The sequence below is a fragment of the Moschus berezovskii genome, chromosome 9 (assembly GCF_049115385.1).
Source record: "Moschus berezovskii isolate FMDL1 chromosome 9, NW_MosBer_1.0, whole genome shotgun sequence".
Taxonomy (NCBI): Eukaryota; Metazoa; Chordata; class Mammalia; order Artiodactyla; family Moschidae; genus Moschus; species Moschus berezovskii.
Genome location: NC_142468.1, coordinates 102105879 through 102125145, shown reverse-complemented (window position 1 = coordinate 102125145; position 19267 = coordinate 102105879). Strand labels below are relative to the sequence as shown.

General features: G+C 38.1%; 2 protein-coding genes and 1 pseudogene across 5 annotated transcripts in view; all 3 read left to right on the top strand.

Moving 5' to 3' along the window:
* LOC148776751 (olfactory receptor 11G2-like) overlaps window positions 1-19267 on the top strand; it is a 56286-nt gene that overhangs the window by 28225 nt on the left and 8794 nt on the right. The gene's annotated exons all lie outside the window — the stretch shown is intronic.
* LOC148776753 (olfactory receptor 11H6-like) lies at window positions 2142-3087 on the top strand. The gene has a single exon (XM_088840388.1). It carries the CDS (start codon window positions 2142-2144, stop codon window positions 3084-3086), a length of 945 nt encoding a protein of 314 aa, XP_088696514.1. The 3' UTR covers window position 3087.
* Window positions 17783-18799, top strand: LOC148776752 (olfactory receptor 11H6-like; annotated as a pseudogene).

Sequence of the window (19267 nt, the reverse complement as noted above, 5' to 3'; positions counted from 1 at the left end):
AGTATTGCACCATGAATGAATATAAATATATGTTCCAAAACACCCCTTGCTTAGTATACAAGAATGCAGTAGACACTAAGCAAACTTGTATTGAATTTTTAAATTCTTTAGTTTAGTGATTAGCTTATAAAGCTAAATTTAGGAGCTAAGCCTGAAAAGACTGTAGCTGGCACACTCAGTTTATGCTAACAAAGTGGCAGTTGATAGAAAATGAACTAAGGTTCATGATGGATAGCAATCAAAAAGTTAATGCTATTATTCTAAAATGTTTTAATAAAAATATGTTAAGAAATATTTTCCTTTATTATCCACATACTGAAACTATATAAGACTGTATTGTAGACAGTTCTTAAATTTTCCAGCAACAAAAATCTCAGGTCATCTTGTCATCTTAGAAGTAATTCTAAGAAAAAAAGAAATGAAGAGAGAGACAGAGACAGAGAAACAAGTGAAATAAAGTGATTAAAAGCAAGGGATGTTTTTCTATGAGAAATTTAGTGAGCTTTTCACTGAAGCTCACTAAACAAGAACGTCTTTCCATACCAGCCTATAGCGCTGTGGTCTCCTTGTTTGCAAGTTTATGAGATGAAAGAAAAAGACTAGGCCATCTGCTGCCCTCTGGAGAGAAAACATTAAGGACAATCAATCTAAATTAGAATATGGACAGCTCTAAGGATTGATCTCCTTTCAAAAGAAAGAAGAAAAATGTATAAAAGAGAATTGACAAGAAAATAAAGTAAAATAGCACTTAATAATTTTAAATAAACTTATATTTTCAGACCTAAGCAAATTATATCCCTGGGTACAGAAAGAATTTACAGATGTGATTTCAAAATCACTATTGGTGTCTCTGAAGAATGCTAAAGAAAGGAAGAAAATGTTTTAAAAACTGAAACTGAACAAGGGCATCAGTTTTAAAAGCTACTTTTAAAATTTTAAATAAGCCCTTTGTTTATTAATGCCAGATTTGTTTATTATGCCAGAAAGTTTTTCAGATACAAAGTCATTTTCACCATTTTTGTGCTGTTTATCTGTTTTGAGCTTAGCCATCTATTCCCAATTGTTTAGAATAATATGTGTTAACCTAGAAAAAGTTTTAAGTTCTCTAAAAAAGCAATTTTTAATGTTCTACATATTCTAACCAAACACACAGGTGAAAATCATGAGAAATTTTATCAGATTCACAGGGAATAAAAATACAAATGGAAGTTAATATTTGAAAGTCTTAAGATCTCATTCAATGAAACACTTTGTGAAATTCAGTAATTAACCTCCCTCACTTCAAAAACTCAATAACACAACCACTAAATGGGGCCACTCTTGTTTTAAGTTCTGTGAATAAAACTTTAAGGACTTTCGTATAATAAAAATTCAATAGAAGTCAAAAGTATAAAGTTACTGCCCAAAAAAGCCAAAGAATTTAAGCCTGCATGAGTTCCTAGAGCAAAAGAGATTATAATACCATTGCGCTCTGTGTCAGCAACACAGTATGAGGGGTAGCCTCACGTTCTCTCCTTTAAGGCACTTAGTTGATAACACTCTTTTGTTCAGTAAATCTGTCAATTCTAGTTTTTTACAATTAAATTGCCCATGTCAAAATTTGTATATTAATTTAGCATTAGCCAGACACCCTTATGGGGAAGAAAATGGCGACCCACTCCAGTGTTCTTGCCTGGAGAATCCCATGGACGGGGGAGCCTCGTGGGCTGCAGTCCATGGGGTCGCAAGGAGTCAGACACGACTGAAGCGACTTAGCATGCATGCAGATACCCATCTGTACTGTCTAGACCAATGTTCTCCAAAGTTCAGTGCACCAGGCAACCCAATGAGAGATGCAGAAAGGAAATATCTGAAATTCTACTTTTATTTTAATTCTAAAAACACTTTTTTTTCAAAATCTTTACCAATATTTACTATATTTATTGACAGTGCTTTGTTGATAGTTTAAAAGCGAATAGTCATATATAGAGGAGTACACTCAACAACTGTATTGTTGGACTGCCCAATCAAAAATAGGAACTATTGATCTAGTCCCCTCCCTTATGCTCAGGAAAATATGCTCATCTCCTGGGGAGGAACCAGGAGACATAATTCTCTTTGTAAATGTAATTTCTGCTCCAATCCTCACAGAATGGACAGAAATGATGATGTCAAAGGTCAGAAATATTTCCCACGTTGTGAGTGAGTTCATCCTCTTGGGCTTTCCTTGCCGCTGGGAAATAGAGATCTTCCTCTTTTCCATATTCTTTATAACTTACATCATGACCCTCCTTGGAAATGTGGCAATCGTGTGCGCAGTGCGCTGGGACCACCGGCTCCACACCCCAATGTACTTCCTGCTGGCCAACTTCTCCTTCCTGGAGATCTGCTATGTCAACTCTGATGTGCCCAATATGCTGGCCAACTTCTTCTCCCAAACCAAAACCATCTCCTTTGCTCGGTGTCTCCTCCAGTTGTACTTCTTCTTCTCACTGGGCACAACAGAATGCTTATTTCTCTCCATCATGGCCTATGACCGTTTCCTGGCAATTTGCCGCCCTCTGCACTACCCCACCGTCATGACTACTAAGTTCTGTAGCAGCCTGGTCATCTTTTGCTGGGTGTACGGTTTCCTCTGGTTTCTGATCCCAGTGATACTTGTTACTCGGCTACCATTTTGTGGCCCAAATGTGATTGATGACTTTCTGTGTGACCTGGGTCCTCTGTTGGCCCTGGCTTCAGCATGTGTCCCAGTCCCAGGGACTGTTCTCATATGTGGTACCATGAGCTCCCTCCTTATCTTTGCCACCTTTTTCTACACTACTGGATCCTACACCCTGGTGCTGAGGGTTGTAATGCAGGTGCCTTCAGTGGCTGGCCGGAAGAAGGCCTTCTCCACCTGCTCTTCACACCTGGCTGTTGTGTTTCTGTTCTATAGTTCTGTCATGATGACATATGTGAGTCCAGGGTCAGGACAAGCAGAGGGCATGCAGAAGTTCACAACTTTGTTCTACTCAGTTTTGACCCCCTTTTTCAACCCCATGATCTATAGCCTCCGGAATAAAGAAATGAAAGATGCTCTGAAGAAAGTTGTAGGAGGTTCCTAAAACTGGGACTATGTAAATTAAAGTTGGAAAAATCATTGATCTCTGAAAAGGCTCACAATAATCACAACCACATGTAACACTTTCTATTGACATCTACCTCCAACCGAGCAGTGGTTCTCAACTAATTGACTCTGAAATAGGGGTATTAGGAGCAAGGCACGGGTATTTTGAAAAGTCCCACAGGATACTGTAATATACAGAAAGGGTTAAGAACCCTCAAATTTAGGAATTTCTAGACTCTTTAATGGGCTTCCCAGGCGGCTCAGGGGTAAAGAATTCACCTGCCAATGCAGGAGACATAGGTTCAGTCTCTGGATTCAGAAGATCCCCTGGAGAAGGAAATGGCAACCCACTCCATTTTTGTCTTGAAAATCCTATGGACAGAGGAGCATGGCTACAGTCCATAGAGTCACAAGAGTTGGACATGACTTAGTGTCTAAATAACAACAACAAAATTCCGTGATAACACAGAGTGAGACCACACATATACACACCCCTTTTCTTGTCAAAAGCCACTTTAGTGCAAATCTGTCAAACTGAATCACTCTTTTACAGGTGGCTGTCCAGTTTTACTCGCACCACTTGTTGAACAACCAGTTTTTTTATCCACTGTATAGTCTTGCCTCCTTTGTCATAGTTAATTGACCAAGGTGTGTGGGTTTATTTCTGGGCTTTCTATTCTGTTCCAATTAATCTATGTATCTATTCTTGTGCCAATAATATGCTGTTTTGACCACTGTAGCTTTGTAGTACATACTGAAGTCTGGGAGGGTTATACCTTTAATAAGACATGTTATAACCCAAATATAACAATCATTGCTTTGCCAAAAAAAAAAAAAAAAAAAGTTATAACCAGGATAGGTCAATCTCTTTTGAATGATTTGTACATGCTTTTATGAAGAGATTATTCATAGAAAAGGGGCTTCCCTCATAGCTCAGTCAGTAAAGAATCTGCCTGCAATGCAGGAGACTTGGGTTTGATTCCTGGGTTGGGAGGATCCCTTGGAGAAGGAGACGGGAACCCACTCCAGTATTCTTGCCTAGAGAATCCCATGGACAGAGGAGTCTGGCAGACTACAGTCCATGGTGTCAAAGAGTCAGACATGACTTAATGACTAAACCAACAACAAAATAAATGCATAGGAAAAAAAAATATGAAAAAGTATTCTGGCATTGTACTAGCCTTTGGAGTGATGCAGGTTAGCAATATTGCTTTCCTGTCCGCAGAGTACCATTTGTTTTTCCCCCATTTGTTTATTTTTGCTTTTATTTCTTCTGCCTTAAGAGATTGAGCCAGGAAAATACTGCTACAATTTACATCACCATTCTGCCTACGTTTTCTTCCTTGAGTTTTATGGTTTCCATTCTTACTTTTAGATTTTAAACCATTTTTAGTTTATTTTTGCATATTGTATGAGAGAATGTTCTAATCTCCCTCTTTTATAGGTGGCTTTCCAGGTTTCCCAGCACCACTTGTTAAACAGCCAATCCATTGTATACTCTTGCTTCCTTTGTCATAGGTTAATTGACAGTTGGTGTGCAAGTTCATTTTTGGGCTTTCTAGTCTGTTCTGTTAATCTATGTGTCTATTTTCTGCTGCCAATAATATGCCATTTTGATTACTGTAGCTTTGTAGTATAGACTGAAGTCTGGGAGGGTTATACTTCCAGGTTTGTTCTTTTCTCTCAAGATTGCTTTGGCGATTCAGGGTCTTTTGAAGCACCATATGAATTTTATAATTATTTGTTTTACTTCTATGAATAATGTCATGGGTATTTTGATAGAAGTTGCATTAAATCTGTAGATTGCTTTGGGTGGTATGACCATTTTAACCGTATCAATTCTTCCAATCCAAGAGCATGGGATATTTTTCCATTTATTTGTATTATCTTCAGTTTCCTTCACTAATGTTCTATAGTTTTCAGAGTATAGGCCTTTTATCTCCTTGATTAAATATATTCCTAGTGTTTCGGGGGAGTGTTGATGCAATTTTAAAAGGGATTGTTTTGTACTTTCTCATCCTGATAGTTCATTTTTAGTGTATATAAATTCAATGTATTTCTGTGTATTATATCCTGCAACCTTACAGAAATCATTTATCAGCTGTAAGTTTCTGGGTAGAGCCTTTAGGGTTATTTATGGAATATCACTTCATGGGAAATAGATGGGGAAACAGTGGAAACAGTGTCAGACTTTATTTTGGGGGGCTCCAAAATCACTGCAGATGCTGATTGCAGCCAGGAAATTAAAAGACGCTTATTCCTGGAGGGAGAGTTATGACCAACGTAGATAGCATATTAAAAAGCAGAGACATTACTTTGCCAACCAAGGTCCGTCTAGTCAAGGCTATGGTTTTTCCCGTGGTCATGTATGGATGTGAGAGTTGGACTGTGAAGAAAGCTGATCGCCGAAGAATTGATGCTTTTGAACTGTGGTGCTGGAGAAGACTCTTGAGAGTCCCTTGGACTGCAAGGAGATCCAATCAGTCCATTCTAAAGGAGATCAATCCTGGGTGTTCACTGGAATGACTGATGCTGAAGCTGAAGCTCCAATACTTTGGCCACCTCATGCGACGAGTTGACTCACTGGAAAAGAATCTGATGCTAGGAAGGATTGGGGGTGGGAGGAAACGGGGACGACAGAGAATAACATGGCTGGATGGCATCACCGACTCGATGGACATGAGCTTGAGTGAACTCCGGGAGTTGGTAATGGACAGGGAGGCCTGGCATGCTGTGATTCATGGGGTCGCAAAGAGTCGGACACGACTGAGCAACTGAACTGAACTGATGGAATATCATGTCATCTGCAAATAGTTACATTTTTATATCTTCCTTTCCAATTTAGATGTTTTATTTCTTTTCTTTTTTTAAAATTAATTTATTATTTTTAATTGGAGGCTAATTACTTTACAATATTGTTTTCTTTCTATTTCTTATCTTTTTACTGTAGCTAGGACTTCCAAAACTATTAAACAGAAGTGATGAAAGTGGGCATTCTTTTCTTTTCCTGAATTTAGCAGGAAGGCTCAGCTTTTCACCACTGGATATTATGTTAGCTGTGGGTTTTTCATAAATGACCTTTATTATGTTGAGATATATAGCCACTTTTATCAGAGTTTTATCATGAATAGATGCTGAATTTTGTCAATGTTTTTATGTGTCTTTTGAGAAGATCATGTGATTTTTATCTTTCCTTTTGTTAATGTGTTTTGTCACACTGACTGATTTGCATATGTTGAACCATCTCTGTAACCCTTTGTGAATAAACCCAACTTGACCATGGTGCATGAACCTTTTTACACATTGTTGCATTTGGTTTGATACTCTGATGAAAGACATTGAGTGGCTGATGTAACAAAACAAGACCCTTCAATATGCTGCTTATAAGAGACTCCATTCAGGGCCAAAGACACACACAGAGTGAAAGGGAAGGAATAAGAAAAATATTTCATGCAAATAGAAAAGAAGAGAAGGCAAGAGTAACAATACTTGTATTAGACAAAAACTTTAAAAGGAAGGCTACAACAAAAGACAAAGAAGATACCACTTGCAGCAACATGGATAGAGCTAGAAATGATCATACTAAGTGAAGAATTCAGAAAGAGAAAGACAAATACTATATGATATCCCTTATATGTGGAATCTAAAATACGGCAAAAATGAACTTGACAAAACAGAAAGGACTCACAGACATAGAGAATAGTCTTATATTTGTCAAGGAGGAAAGAGGTGAGGGAGGGAAGGACTTGGAATTAACAAATATAAGCTGTTATATAGAGAATGGATAAAAATAAGGTCTTACTGTATAACACAGAGAACTAGCTTCAATAGAAACCATAATGGGTAAACCATAATGGAAAAGAATATTTAAAAATCCTGTTTGTGTATAACTGAGTCACTCTGCTGTACAGCGGAGATTGGCACAACATGGTAAATCACCTACACATCAACTTTTAAAAGTTAAGTTTAAAAAAAATGTTAAAAAGAAAAGTATAATGATAAAGGGATCAATACAAGAAGAGGATAGTACACTTGCTAACATATACATACCCAATACAATAAGTCTAAATATACAAATCAAATACTAACAGACATAAAAGCAGAAATTGACAATAGTACAATAATAGTAACACCCCACTGACATCAATAGACAGATATTCCAGATAGAAAATCAATAAGGGGTCTTAAATGACACAATAGGCCAGTTGGACTTAATTAATGTCTGTAGGACAATACATCCCAAAACAGCAAAATGCACATTCTTTTCAAATGCACATGGAATATTCTTTAGTACAGATGACATACTAGGTTACAAAATAATCTTCAACAAATACAAGATAGGAATTTTATCAAGTTTTTCTTCTGACCACAGCAATATGAAACTAGAAATTGACGACAAGGAGAAAAATGGGAAAAGAACAAACACATGTAGCCTAAGCAAAACGCTACTAAAAATTGAATGGGATAATGATGAAATCAAAGAGGAAGTCAGAAAATACCTCAGGACAAGTCAAAATGGAAACACGACTTTCCAAAATTAATGGGCTATATCAAAAGCAGTTCTAAGAGGGAAGTTTATAGCAATATAGGCTTTCCTAAAGAAACAAGAAAAATATCAAGTAAACAATCTAAGCTACCACCTAAAAGAATTAGAAAAAGAAGAATATAAAGCCCAAAGTCAGCAGAATGAAGGGAATAATAAAGATCAGAGAGGAAATAAATAAAATAGTAAAATAGAAAATATCAATGAAATACAGAATTGGGTTTTTTGAAAAATATAAGCAAAATTTATAAAACTTTATCCAGGCTCACCAAGAAGAAAAAAGAGAGGCCCTAAATAAAATAAGAAATGAAGGAGGAGATATGACAACAAATGCCACAGAGAAACAAAAAAATCAAAAGATAATGCTGTGAACAGTTATATGCTAATGATTATAGACAACCTAGGAGAAATGGACAAATTTCTAGAAACATACAGCCTGACAAGACTGAGTGAAGAAGAAACAGACAATTTGAACAGACTGATCACAAGTTAAATTGAATTTGTTAAAAAAAACCCAAAAACTCCCAGCAAGCAACAATGAAAGACCAGAGGGATTCACTGGGGAATTCTACAAAATATTTAAAAAGAACTAATATCTATCCCTCCAAAAAAAAAAATCAAAGAGGAGCTAACATTCCAAAATTCATTCTATGAGGCCACCATTACCCTGACACCAAAGCCATATAGAAACACTACAAAAAAAAAAGAAAATTACAGGCCAATATTTTTGATGAATATAGATGGAGTTTGACTTTTAAAAGTACTTGAGCAGGCACACATAGAAGTTAAATATAAAAATAAAATGCTAACAGATATGAAAGAAATTGTTATTTCTTAAGCTTCTTGGATGTGTTGATTAATGTCATCATATTGGTGTGTATGATAGCTTACAGTGGACAGTTCCGTGATCTCTGAAGAAAAAGATTTAGCTTCAGGATCAGGGACCAGGCTTGATTACTCAAAGCTTTTGAGTGGCAGAAATTTTATTACAGTAAGAAAGGACACAGAAAACTTCTGACGTAGACATCAGTAGGGGGATGGAGAGAGCCCCAACTAGCTAGTCTTATCAAGGTCATATTTACCTTTACCTGATCCACTCCCACAACATACATCTTAAATTAACCAGATTAGAACGAACAGTAGAAAAAAAGCAAAAAAAAAAAAAAAAAGGAACTAACAGTAGAAAGGTCTTACCAGACACACTCCCACATAAGATAACAGGATTAGTTAGATGGTTCCTGCTAAGAAGGAGAAACATGTCCTCAAGTGAGATACATTGTTGTTATATAATCATTAGTACAGAATTTAGAGAAAAACTTAGGGCAGAAAGTGAAGAGGAACTAAAAAGACTCTTGATGAGAGTGAAAAAGTTGGCTTAAAGCTCAACATTCAGAAAACTGAGATCATGGCATCTGGTCCCATCACTTCATGGGAGATAGATGGGGAAACAGTGGAAACAGTGTCAGACTATTTTGGGGGGCTCCAAAATCACTGCGGATGCTGATTGCAGCCATGAAATTAAACGACGCTTACTCTTTGGAAGGAAAGTTATGACCAACCTAGATAGCATGGAGGAGCCTGGTAGGCTGCAGTCCGTGGGGTCGCTAAGGGTCGGACACGACTGAGCGACTTCACTTTCACTTTTCACTTTCACACACTGGAGAAGGAAATGGCAACCCACTCCAGTGTTCTTGCCTGGAGAATCCCAGGGAAGGGGGAGCCTGGTGGGCTTCCGTCTATGGGGTCACACAGAGTCGGACAAGACTGAAGTGACTTAGCAGCAGCAGCAGCAGATAGCATATTAAAAAGCAGAGACATTACTTTGCCAACCAAGGTCTGTCTAGTCAAGGCTATGGTTTTTCCAGTGGTCATGTATGGATGTGAGAGTTGGACTGTGAAGAAAGCTGAGCGCCTAAGAATTGATGCTTTTGAACTGTGGTATTGGAGAAGACTCTTGGGAGTCCCTAGGACTGCAAGGAGATCCAACCAGTCCATTCTAAAGGAGATCAGTCCTGGGTGTTCGTTGGAAGGACTGATGCTAAAGCTGAAACTCCAATACTTTGGCCACCTCATGTGAAGAGTTGACTCATTGGGAAAGACCCTGATGCTGGGAGGGACTGGGGGCAGGAAGAGAAGGGGAAGAGAGAGAATGAGATAGCTGGATGGCATCACCGACTCGATGGACATGAGTTTGAGTGAATTCTGGGAGTTGGTGATGGCCAGGGAGGCCTGGGGTGCTATGATTCATGGGGTTGCAAAGAGTCAGACACGACTGAGCGACTGAACTGAACTAGAGAAAAAAATACCCTTGAGCCATTAGCTCAGGGCTTAAAGAAAAAGCATTTTATGTGGCTAAAAGAAAGAATGTAGAAAAAAAAGTTTTCACTTTTCTCCTCCTTGAAAGCCCCAGACTCCATTCTCCTCCTCCAGGGCCCTAGACCCCTTCCTCCTTGAGGGCCCTGGACTCTTTATCAACCTACCTAAAAATTGACTCTCTCATGTATTCACCTATTACTTCTTCAAAGATTCTTTCACCATCTTTTTATCTCTTTTCTACTTCTTGAATTCCCATTATATGTTGGTATGCTTGATGGTGTCCTACAGCTTTCTTAAATTGATCATTTTTCTTCATTTCTTTGGCTTCTATTCTTCAGATTTGAGGAAGGAATTGACAACCCACTCCAGTATTCTTGCCCAGAGAATTCCATGGAGGGAGGAGCCTGGTAGGCTACAATCCACAGGGTCGCAAAGAGTCGAACACGACTGAGCTACTTCCCTTTCCCTTTCACTTCAGATTGGATCATCTTAATTAACCTATTTTCAAGTTTGCAGAATCTTGCTTCTACCAATTCAAATACAGGGTTGAACCCCTGTATTGAATTTTTATTTCAGTTACTGTACTTTTCAACAGTTTCCATCTGATATATTTTATAATTCACGTATCTTTCTTGATGTTTTCTATCTGGTGAAACATAATTCTCATAATTTTATTTAATTCTTTAGACAAGTTTCTTTAATTCTTTGAGCTTGTTTATAAAAGATCATTTAAATTATTTACCTAGTAAGACCCACATTTTGACTGATGTTTTTTCCTGTATATGGGCCGTATGATTTCTTTGTATGTCTTGCATGTGTCTCTCTTATTTAAAATGGGATGTTTTAAATAATATAAAGTGAAAACTCTGAACATCAAATTCCCCCCACTTCTCCAAGTTTTGTTGTGGTTATGGTTTTTGTTGCTTATGTTTCTGCTATTTATTTGACTTTTTTTTTTTTTTTTTACTAATTCTGTGAAATCTCTATCACCTGTTACGTGTAGTTACTGAAGTCTGCTTGGTTTGCTTAGTGGTCAGATCATGATTGTACAGGAGGGAGAACTTTACTATATATTTAGAGATATAGATATATTAAAGCTCAAGTGTTCCTCAACTCACTCCGATTAAATTCTGTGATTTCAGTTCAAATATCAGAAACATCACATTTCATCTTATGATAGTTAAAGAAATCCTTTGTTCCTAATCATAATTTTGTCAGATATTAATGTCAAAAAATTCTTTGTGCCCTCAAACACCAAACATTTTCAAAATTTATTTATTTATTTTAATTGGAGGCTAATTACTTTACAATATTATGGTGCTTTTTGCCATACATTCACAAGATTCAGCCATGGGTGTACATGTGTTCCATATCCTGAAACCCCCTCCCTCCTCCCTCTCTATCCCATCCCTCTGGGTCATCCCAGTGCACCAGCCCTGAGCACCCTGTCCCACGCATCAAACCTGGACTAGAGATCTATTTCACATATGATAATATACATGTTTCAATGCTATTCTCTCAAATCATCAAACCCTTCTCCCACAGAGTCCAACAGTCTGTTCTTTACAACTGTGTCTCTTTTGCTGTCTCGCATATAGGGTTATCATTACCATCTTTCTAAATTCCATATATATGCGCTAATATACTCTACTGGTGTTTTCCTTTCTGACTTACTTCACTCTGTAAAATAAGTTCCAGTTTCATCCACCTCATTAGAAATGATTCAAATGCATTCTTTTTAATAGCTGAATAATATTCCATTATGTATATGTACCACAGCTTTCTTATCCATTTGTCTGCAGATGGACATCTAGGTTGCTTCCATGTCCTAGCTATTGCACACAGTGCTGTGATGAACATTGGGGTACACGAGACTCTTTCAATTCTGGTTTCCTCGGTGTGTATGCCCAGCAGTGGGATTTCTGGGTTGTATGGGAGTTCTATTTCCAGTTTTTTAAGGAATCTCCACACTGTGCTCCATAGTGGCTATAAGAGTTTGCATTCTCACCAACAGTGTAAGAGGGTTCCTTTTTCTCCTCACCCTCTCCACCATTTGTTTGTAGACTTTTTGATAGCAGCCATTCTGACCAGCATGAGATGGTACCTCATTGTGGTTTTGATATGCATTTCTCTGATTATGAGTCATGTTGAGCATCTTTTCATGTGTTTTTTAGTCATCTGTATGAAGAAGCACAAGCTGGAATCAAGATTGCTGGGAGAAATATCAATAACCACAGATATGCAGATGACACCACCCTTATGGCAGAAAGTGAAGAGGAACTCAAAAGCCTCTTGATGAAAGTGAAAGAGGAGAGTGAAAAGATTGGCTTGAAACTCAACATTCAGAAAACAACGATCATGGCATCTGGTCCCATCACTTCATGGGATATAGACGGGGAAACAGTGGAAGCAGTGTCAGACTTTATTTTGGGGGGCTCCAAAATCACTGCAGATGCTGACTGCAGCCATGAAATTAAAAGACGCTTACTCTTTGGAAGGAAAGTTATGACCAACCTAGATAGCATATTAAAAAGCGGAGACATTCCTTTGCCAACAAAGGTCCGTCTAGTCAATGCTATGGTTTTTCCCGTGGTAATGTATGGATGTGAAAGTTGGACTGTGAAGAAAGCTGGTCGTCGAAGAACTGATGCTTTTGAACCGTGGTGCTGGAGAAGACTCTTGAGAGTCCCTTGGACTGCAAGGAGATCCAACCAGTCCATTCTAAAGGAGATCAATCCTGGGTGTTCATTGGAAGGACTGACGCTAAAGCTGAAACTCCAATACTTTGGCCACCTCATGCGACCAGTGGAGTTGACTCACTGGAAAAGACTCTGATGCTGGGAGAGATTGGGGGCGGGAGGAGAAGGGGACAACAGAGAATGAGATGGATGGATGGCATCATCGACTCGATGGACATGAGTTTGAGTGAACTCCGGGAGTTGGTGATGGACAGGGAGGCCTGGCGTGCTGTGATTCATGGGCCGCAAAGAGTCGGACATGACTGAGTGACTGAACTGAACTGAACTGATGTCTTCTTTGGAGAAATGTCTGTTTAGTTCTTTAGCCCATTTTTTGACTGGATCATTTATTTTTCGGGAATTGAGCTGTGGGAGTTGCTTGTATATTTTTGAGGTCAATTCTTTGTCAGTTGCTTCATTTGCTATTATTTTCTCCCATTCTGAAGGCTGTCTTTTCACCTTGATTAAAGTTTCCTTCGTTGTGCAAAAGCTTTTAAGTTTAATTAGGTCTCATTTGCTTATTTTTGCTTTTATTTCCATTACTCTGGGAGGTGGGTCATAGAGGATCCTGCTGTGATTTATGTTGGAGAGTGTTTTGCCTATGTTTTCCTCTAGGAGTTTTATAGTTTATGACCTACGTTTAGATCTTTAATCCATTTTGAGTTTATTTTTGTGTATGGTTTTAGAAAGTATTCTAGTTTCATTCTTTTACAAGTGGTTGACCAGTTTTCCCAGCACCACTTTTTAAAGAGATTGTCTTTTCTAGTCTTTGGGACTCTGTGGGAGAGGGTGAGGGTGGGATGGTTTGGGAGAATGGCATTGAAACATGTATATTATCATATGTGAAACAAATCGCCAGTTCAGGGTCGATGCATGTTACAGGATGCGCGGGGATGACCCAGAGGGAGGATAAGGGGAGGAGGGAGGTGGGAGAGGGGTTCGGGAGGGGGAGCTCACGTACACCCGGGGCGGATTCATGTCAATGTATGGCAAAACCAACCAATATAATATTATAAAATAATTAGCCTCCAATAAAAATAAAAATAAGAGATTGTCTTTTCTCCATTGGATATTCTTGCCTCCTTTCTAAAAGATAAGGTGTCCATAGATGCATGGATTTTATTTTTGTTCCATTGATCTATACTTCTGTCTTTGTGCCAGTACCATAGTGTCTTGATGACTATACCTTTGTACTATAGTCTGAAGTCAGGCAGGTTGATTCCTCCAATTCCATACTTGTTTCTAAAGATTGCTTTGGCTATTCTAGGTTTTTTGTATTTTCATACAAATTGTGAAATAATTTGTTCTAGTTCTGTGAAAAATATTGTTGGTAGTTTGATAGGGACTGCATTGAATTTATAGATTGCTTTGGGTATTATACTCATTTTCACTATATTGATTCTTCCAATCCATGAACATGGTATATTTCTCTATCTATTTGTGTCATCTTTGATTTCTTACATCAGTGTTTTAGAGTTTTCTATATATAGCTCTTTTGTTTCTTTAAGTGGATTCATTCCTAAGTATTTTATTCTTTTCATTGCAATGATGAATGGAATTGTTTCCTTAATTTCTCTTTCTGTTTTCTCATTGTTAGTGTATAGGAATGCAAGGGATTTCTGTGTGTTGATTTTATATCCCGCAACTTTACCATACTCGTTGATTAGCTGTAGTAATTTTCTGGTGGAGTCTTTAGGGTTTTCTATGTAGAGGATCATGTCATCTGCAAACAGTGAGAGATTTTTCTTTTCCAATCTAGATTCCTTTTATTTTTCTTCTCTGATTGCAAACATTTTAATAAATAAACCATTCTAAAAAACTTGATGACCAGGCATCCTCAGATATCAATTTTCATGATGGAAGAAGTGATGTTACCATTTAAAAGACAAAAACACTTCTACCTTACAGAAATGATGCTGAGAAAATGAGCAAGGTAAATTAATATCCCCCTCCCCAGAAAAACCTCTTTTTGTCAGTAAATGATATGTCAGTCAGTGAGTCAGTCAGTTCAGTCGCTCAGTCGTGTCTGACTCTTTGCGACCCCATGAATCACAGCACGCCAGGCCTCCCTGTCCATCACCAACTCCCAGAGTTCACTCAAATGATATGTAGTTATTAGTAATTTGTTAGCAAGAGTCCATCTCATTAGAGACTGTTCCAAACCAATATTAAAAATAAAAAGTAAATATCTGATCTAAATTCATACATACCTATATGCATATGCACACACATCCAAGTAATAAAAACAAAGGGGTTCAGAAGTTTAGGTCATCTTGAAAAGAAGCAAGGCAATTTCAACAGTCATGTCAACTTTTAGAGACATAGTTTAAAGGACTAGAAGGAGATGAATCTTCTAAAAGTTTGGCATTTCACCACTTGTACCACAGTTTCCTGGGCCCTGTTCACCAAGAAATGATATTTTACTTATTACTATCAGGCTAAAAGCACAGAGCTCAACCCAGAAGAGAGAGCCTTTTACCAAAGAATGAAATGAAATAATATTTTCTAGCCAGAGTGAATCCATAGGAAAAAGAAAGAACTATCATAAGGCAACTCTGATATTAACACATAAGAGAGTTCAAAACTTGCAGACAGACTCAAAAAATGAATAAAATTGAATGTAAAGGAATAAAAGATAAACAAAAACATCATACTTTAGCTAAACTGATGATGCTGAGTGTTTGCACCATCCCAAAGGTAACCAGACCAAAGGACAAAATAAACATCTGCTCTAAAAATAACATGAGATGATCATCCACTATTGGAGAAACAGGGTCCCAAAGGGCCAAAGAAGGACTCCCAATGGAAGGGAACATTTGGGGTATGATTAATAATCTTCCCTCATAAATACTCAGTTTTAGAATTCATAGGAGACTATATCCCTTAGGAGAAATAAAACATAGGCTTCAGATAAGTCTCTGTTTTTCAGCAAATATGCCAGGTTCTTTCCAAACCAGTATCAGTGTCTAGCAAGGTTAACGAGCTCTCTGGGCCGCTGGCTGCCAAACAAGCCATGCCCTCCATCTTACATGCCTTTTGCTGCAGCAGAAACAGAAGATAAGTCAGACCCTTGAGTTCTACAAGAAGACAGGTTCAGAAGAGGTAATATAAGACAACTCTTAGATGTTCATTTTAGCTCTGCCTTCTTTTGTGTGTCATGAAAGTAATAGAATCTCAGGTTTATAAATTAATTTAAGCAGATTCATCCCTGCAGATAAGAAGTCTGGGAATCAGAGAAATGAGGGAGATAAGAACAAGGTAAGAGCTTCAGTGTGTATAAATTCTGTTCTTATTAACCAGGAGTTAGTTGTACCCAGTCAAAACCAGGTCTTTGGGGGAACAAAGATGTTAGCAAAGTGACATCTGGAAATAACTGACAAAGCAGCTATGAGGAAGAGGGCAGGAAAAAAACAAAAACTTAAGCCTTCCCTATTTTTAGCTGTGTTTGGCTCTGCCACAGAGAAAATGATGGTCCACTGCCTCTTCAAGGAGGAAGAGCAAGGTGATGACTGAACAGTCCAAATTGCTGAGTTCACTCCCATATGGTTTACAAAGTCAATGGAATCCCCACCCACATCAGGACCAAATATTTCTTGCTGTTTTCTCTTTCCTCATGGTTACTTTGGCTTCTGGGTAACTCTCAGTTTCTCCTACAGAGGAATTATTCACAGCTTTGCTCTGCCATATATGATCTATTTACAGACTAAAGAGGAAACTTACAGTGAAGTGTGATACGAAAAACTTTTCCTCTTATCTGTTATGTCACTAATTGCAATCATCAAGATCATCCTTAAAGTTATAACATTATGTGATCTGGAAAGTATTACATTTTATCATGAATACGTGAATAAATATTCTCAGCTAGAATACTGTTATTGAAGGTTTCTAGGTTTGTATTCTGCACTTATATTTTCCTGAATAAGTATCCTCACTCAATCACGTCACTTGGGTCATTTTCATACAAATGATAACTGTCTCTCAATAACAGAAGTGATCCACAAAATAAATTAATAAATTAAGACCAAATGACTGGCAACAGAATCTCAGGTGATTTCAGTGGCTTTGTTTTTGCTTCTCTCACCATAGAAGTCACACAGTGTTCAAGACTAAGTCTCACTCAGAGTCAGAGAAAGAAGCTTTAACAAAGATGATTAATCAATTTACCAAAACAACTCTAACCTTCCACATCTGTAATTGGATGGGGACAAGAGGAGAGAGTAGAATTCCTCTGATTTCTATCAGAGGAATCCATGTCCAGAGGGCACTTAAGACTCCCATCACTGTCCTTGGTTCCTAGAGGTCTCTGTTTATGGGTATCTGATATTTATGATCCTCTGCATCTAAACATAAACTAGAAGAATAGCAAGTTTTCTAAGAATCATGACATCTCGTGCAAAAATCTCAAAAGTCTGTGATATATCAGATCTTCTATAGTTTTTCTGATTTCAACCTAAACCAAGATTTTACAGAAGTATTAAAACAGCAAGTAAAAGGACTATTATGTAGATGTCTAGACTTTCCATATTTTTGTGAGTTAAAAAACCATTCTGAACACTGAAGAAACAATGGCACATGACATTTCTTGTCTGGGTTTTCAGAACACCTTAGGAGGCTGACATTTATAATTCTAACATTGATCCAGAATAAAAGTGAAATGCACAGAATGTCATTGCATTGTTTGTTACATTTCTCCTCCTCTTGTGATGCCTACCTAGTATTATGACTCTAATTCCAAATAAACACAGAATTGAAATTCTATGTCTAATATTAAGGGTTTACATATCTTATTCTATAGATACAAATATAAAATACCTATTTATATTTGCAAGTACTGTCATTAATCTTCTCCAAACTGCTTTTTTGGAGTTTTGCTGGGTCTAAGAAAATACTGAAAGAGGAATGAGAAAGTCCAAAATTCAAAGCTTTTTCATATCTAGCATTCTGAAGTTTGACCGTCTTCAGCAGCGTATTTACATTATTAATACAGTAATAGAATCTGAGGGACTTACAGATCTCTGAAAGGATATATTCCTGAAGATTAGAGAGTAAGGTCATCTCTGTGGCTGTCATTTTTTCCTCTCCACCTCTTAGGAAGCCATGAATGTGTCAGGAGTCAGCACAGTGACTGAATTCATACTCCTGAGCTTTCCCTGCTCTAGAGGCTCGAGTCCTCCTCTCTGTGCTCTTCTCTGCGTCCTACATCCTGACACTGATGGGGAATGGGGCCATTGTCTTTGCAGTGAAGCTGGATCACAGACTCCACACTCCCATGTACACTCTGTTGGCCAACTTCTCGTTCCTGGAGATGTGTTACATCAACACCACTGTTCCCAATATGTTAAGGAACTTCCTGTCTGAGACCAAAACCATCTCTTTCACTGCCTGCTTCCTCCAGTTCTACTTCTTCTTCTCCATGGGCATTACTGAGACCTTCTTACCGCCCCTCATGGCTTTGATCGATACTTGGCCATCTGCCGACTTCTCCACTATCCTACCATCATGAGCAGCCATCTCTGCATGAACTTGGTGGGCCTCTGCTGGGTAACAGCCTTCCTCTGCTATCCAGTCCCTATCTATTTCATCACCCAACTCCCCTTTTGTGGCCCCAATACCATTGACCATTTTGTCTGTGACCCTGGTCCCCTTCTGGCCCTGTCCTGCATCCCTGCCCCTGGAATTGAGCTTTCCTGTTCTATATTGAGCTCTCTTATAATCTTTATCACCTTCTTTTTCATTCTTGTGTCTTACACCCTGGTTCTCAGAGCAGTGTTGCACGTCCCTTCAGCTGCTGGCAGACGTAAGGCCTTCTCCACTTGTGGTTCCCACCTGGCTGTGGTATCTCTGTTCTATGGAACCATCATGATGATGTACATCAGCCCAACCCCTGGAAATCCAGCTGGGATACAGAAGATTGTAACCTTGCTGTACTCATCAGTGACTCCACTTGTAAACCTGCTGATCTACAGCGGGAACAAGGACATGAAGACTGCCTTGAGAAAAATTCAGATGTTTACAAAAACTGGCCAAAGCAAACAAGAGCTCATGAGTGGACCAAGATCATAATATTTATTTTTTCCTTCATTCTGTTCTCCATAGTGGCTGAGCCAGTTTACATTCCCACCAACAGTGTACAAGGGTTTCCTTTTCTCCACACCCTCTCCAACATTTATTATCTGCAGAGATTTTTGATGATGACCATCAAAAAAATCTATTCCAACTTAAAAAGTAGATCTCTACTTACTGGCACCTAGAAATACAGACCCAAATTCATCTACTTCTGTCTAGACAATATGGACAATAGTACAACCAATTAAACCAGACCTTACCTTCAAAACAGGACTTGATAGACAGTAACTTGAATTAAATGACCTGAATCTGAACTTTAAACTCTTCTCCTCTCCTGACTGCCAGTAACTACTTCCCCTTTATCTGAGATCACTCTCCTCTATTGTGTGCATATTCTTACATTTGGTCTCTATCACAAATGAGCCAAAATTCTTATGTAATTAATATCCAAAAAATTAATAATGATCTTAAGTTATATGTTATAGTTATTTAGAGACCTCTTTAAAAGAATAGATT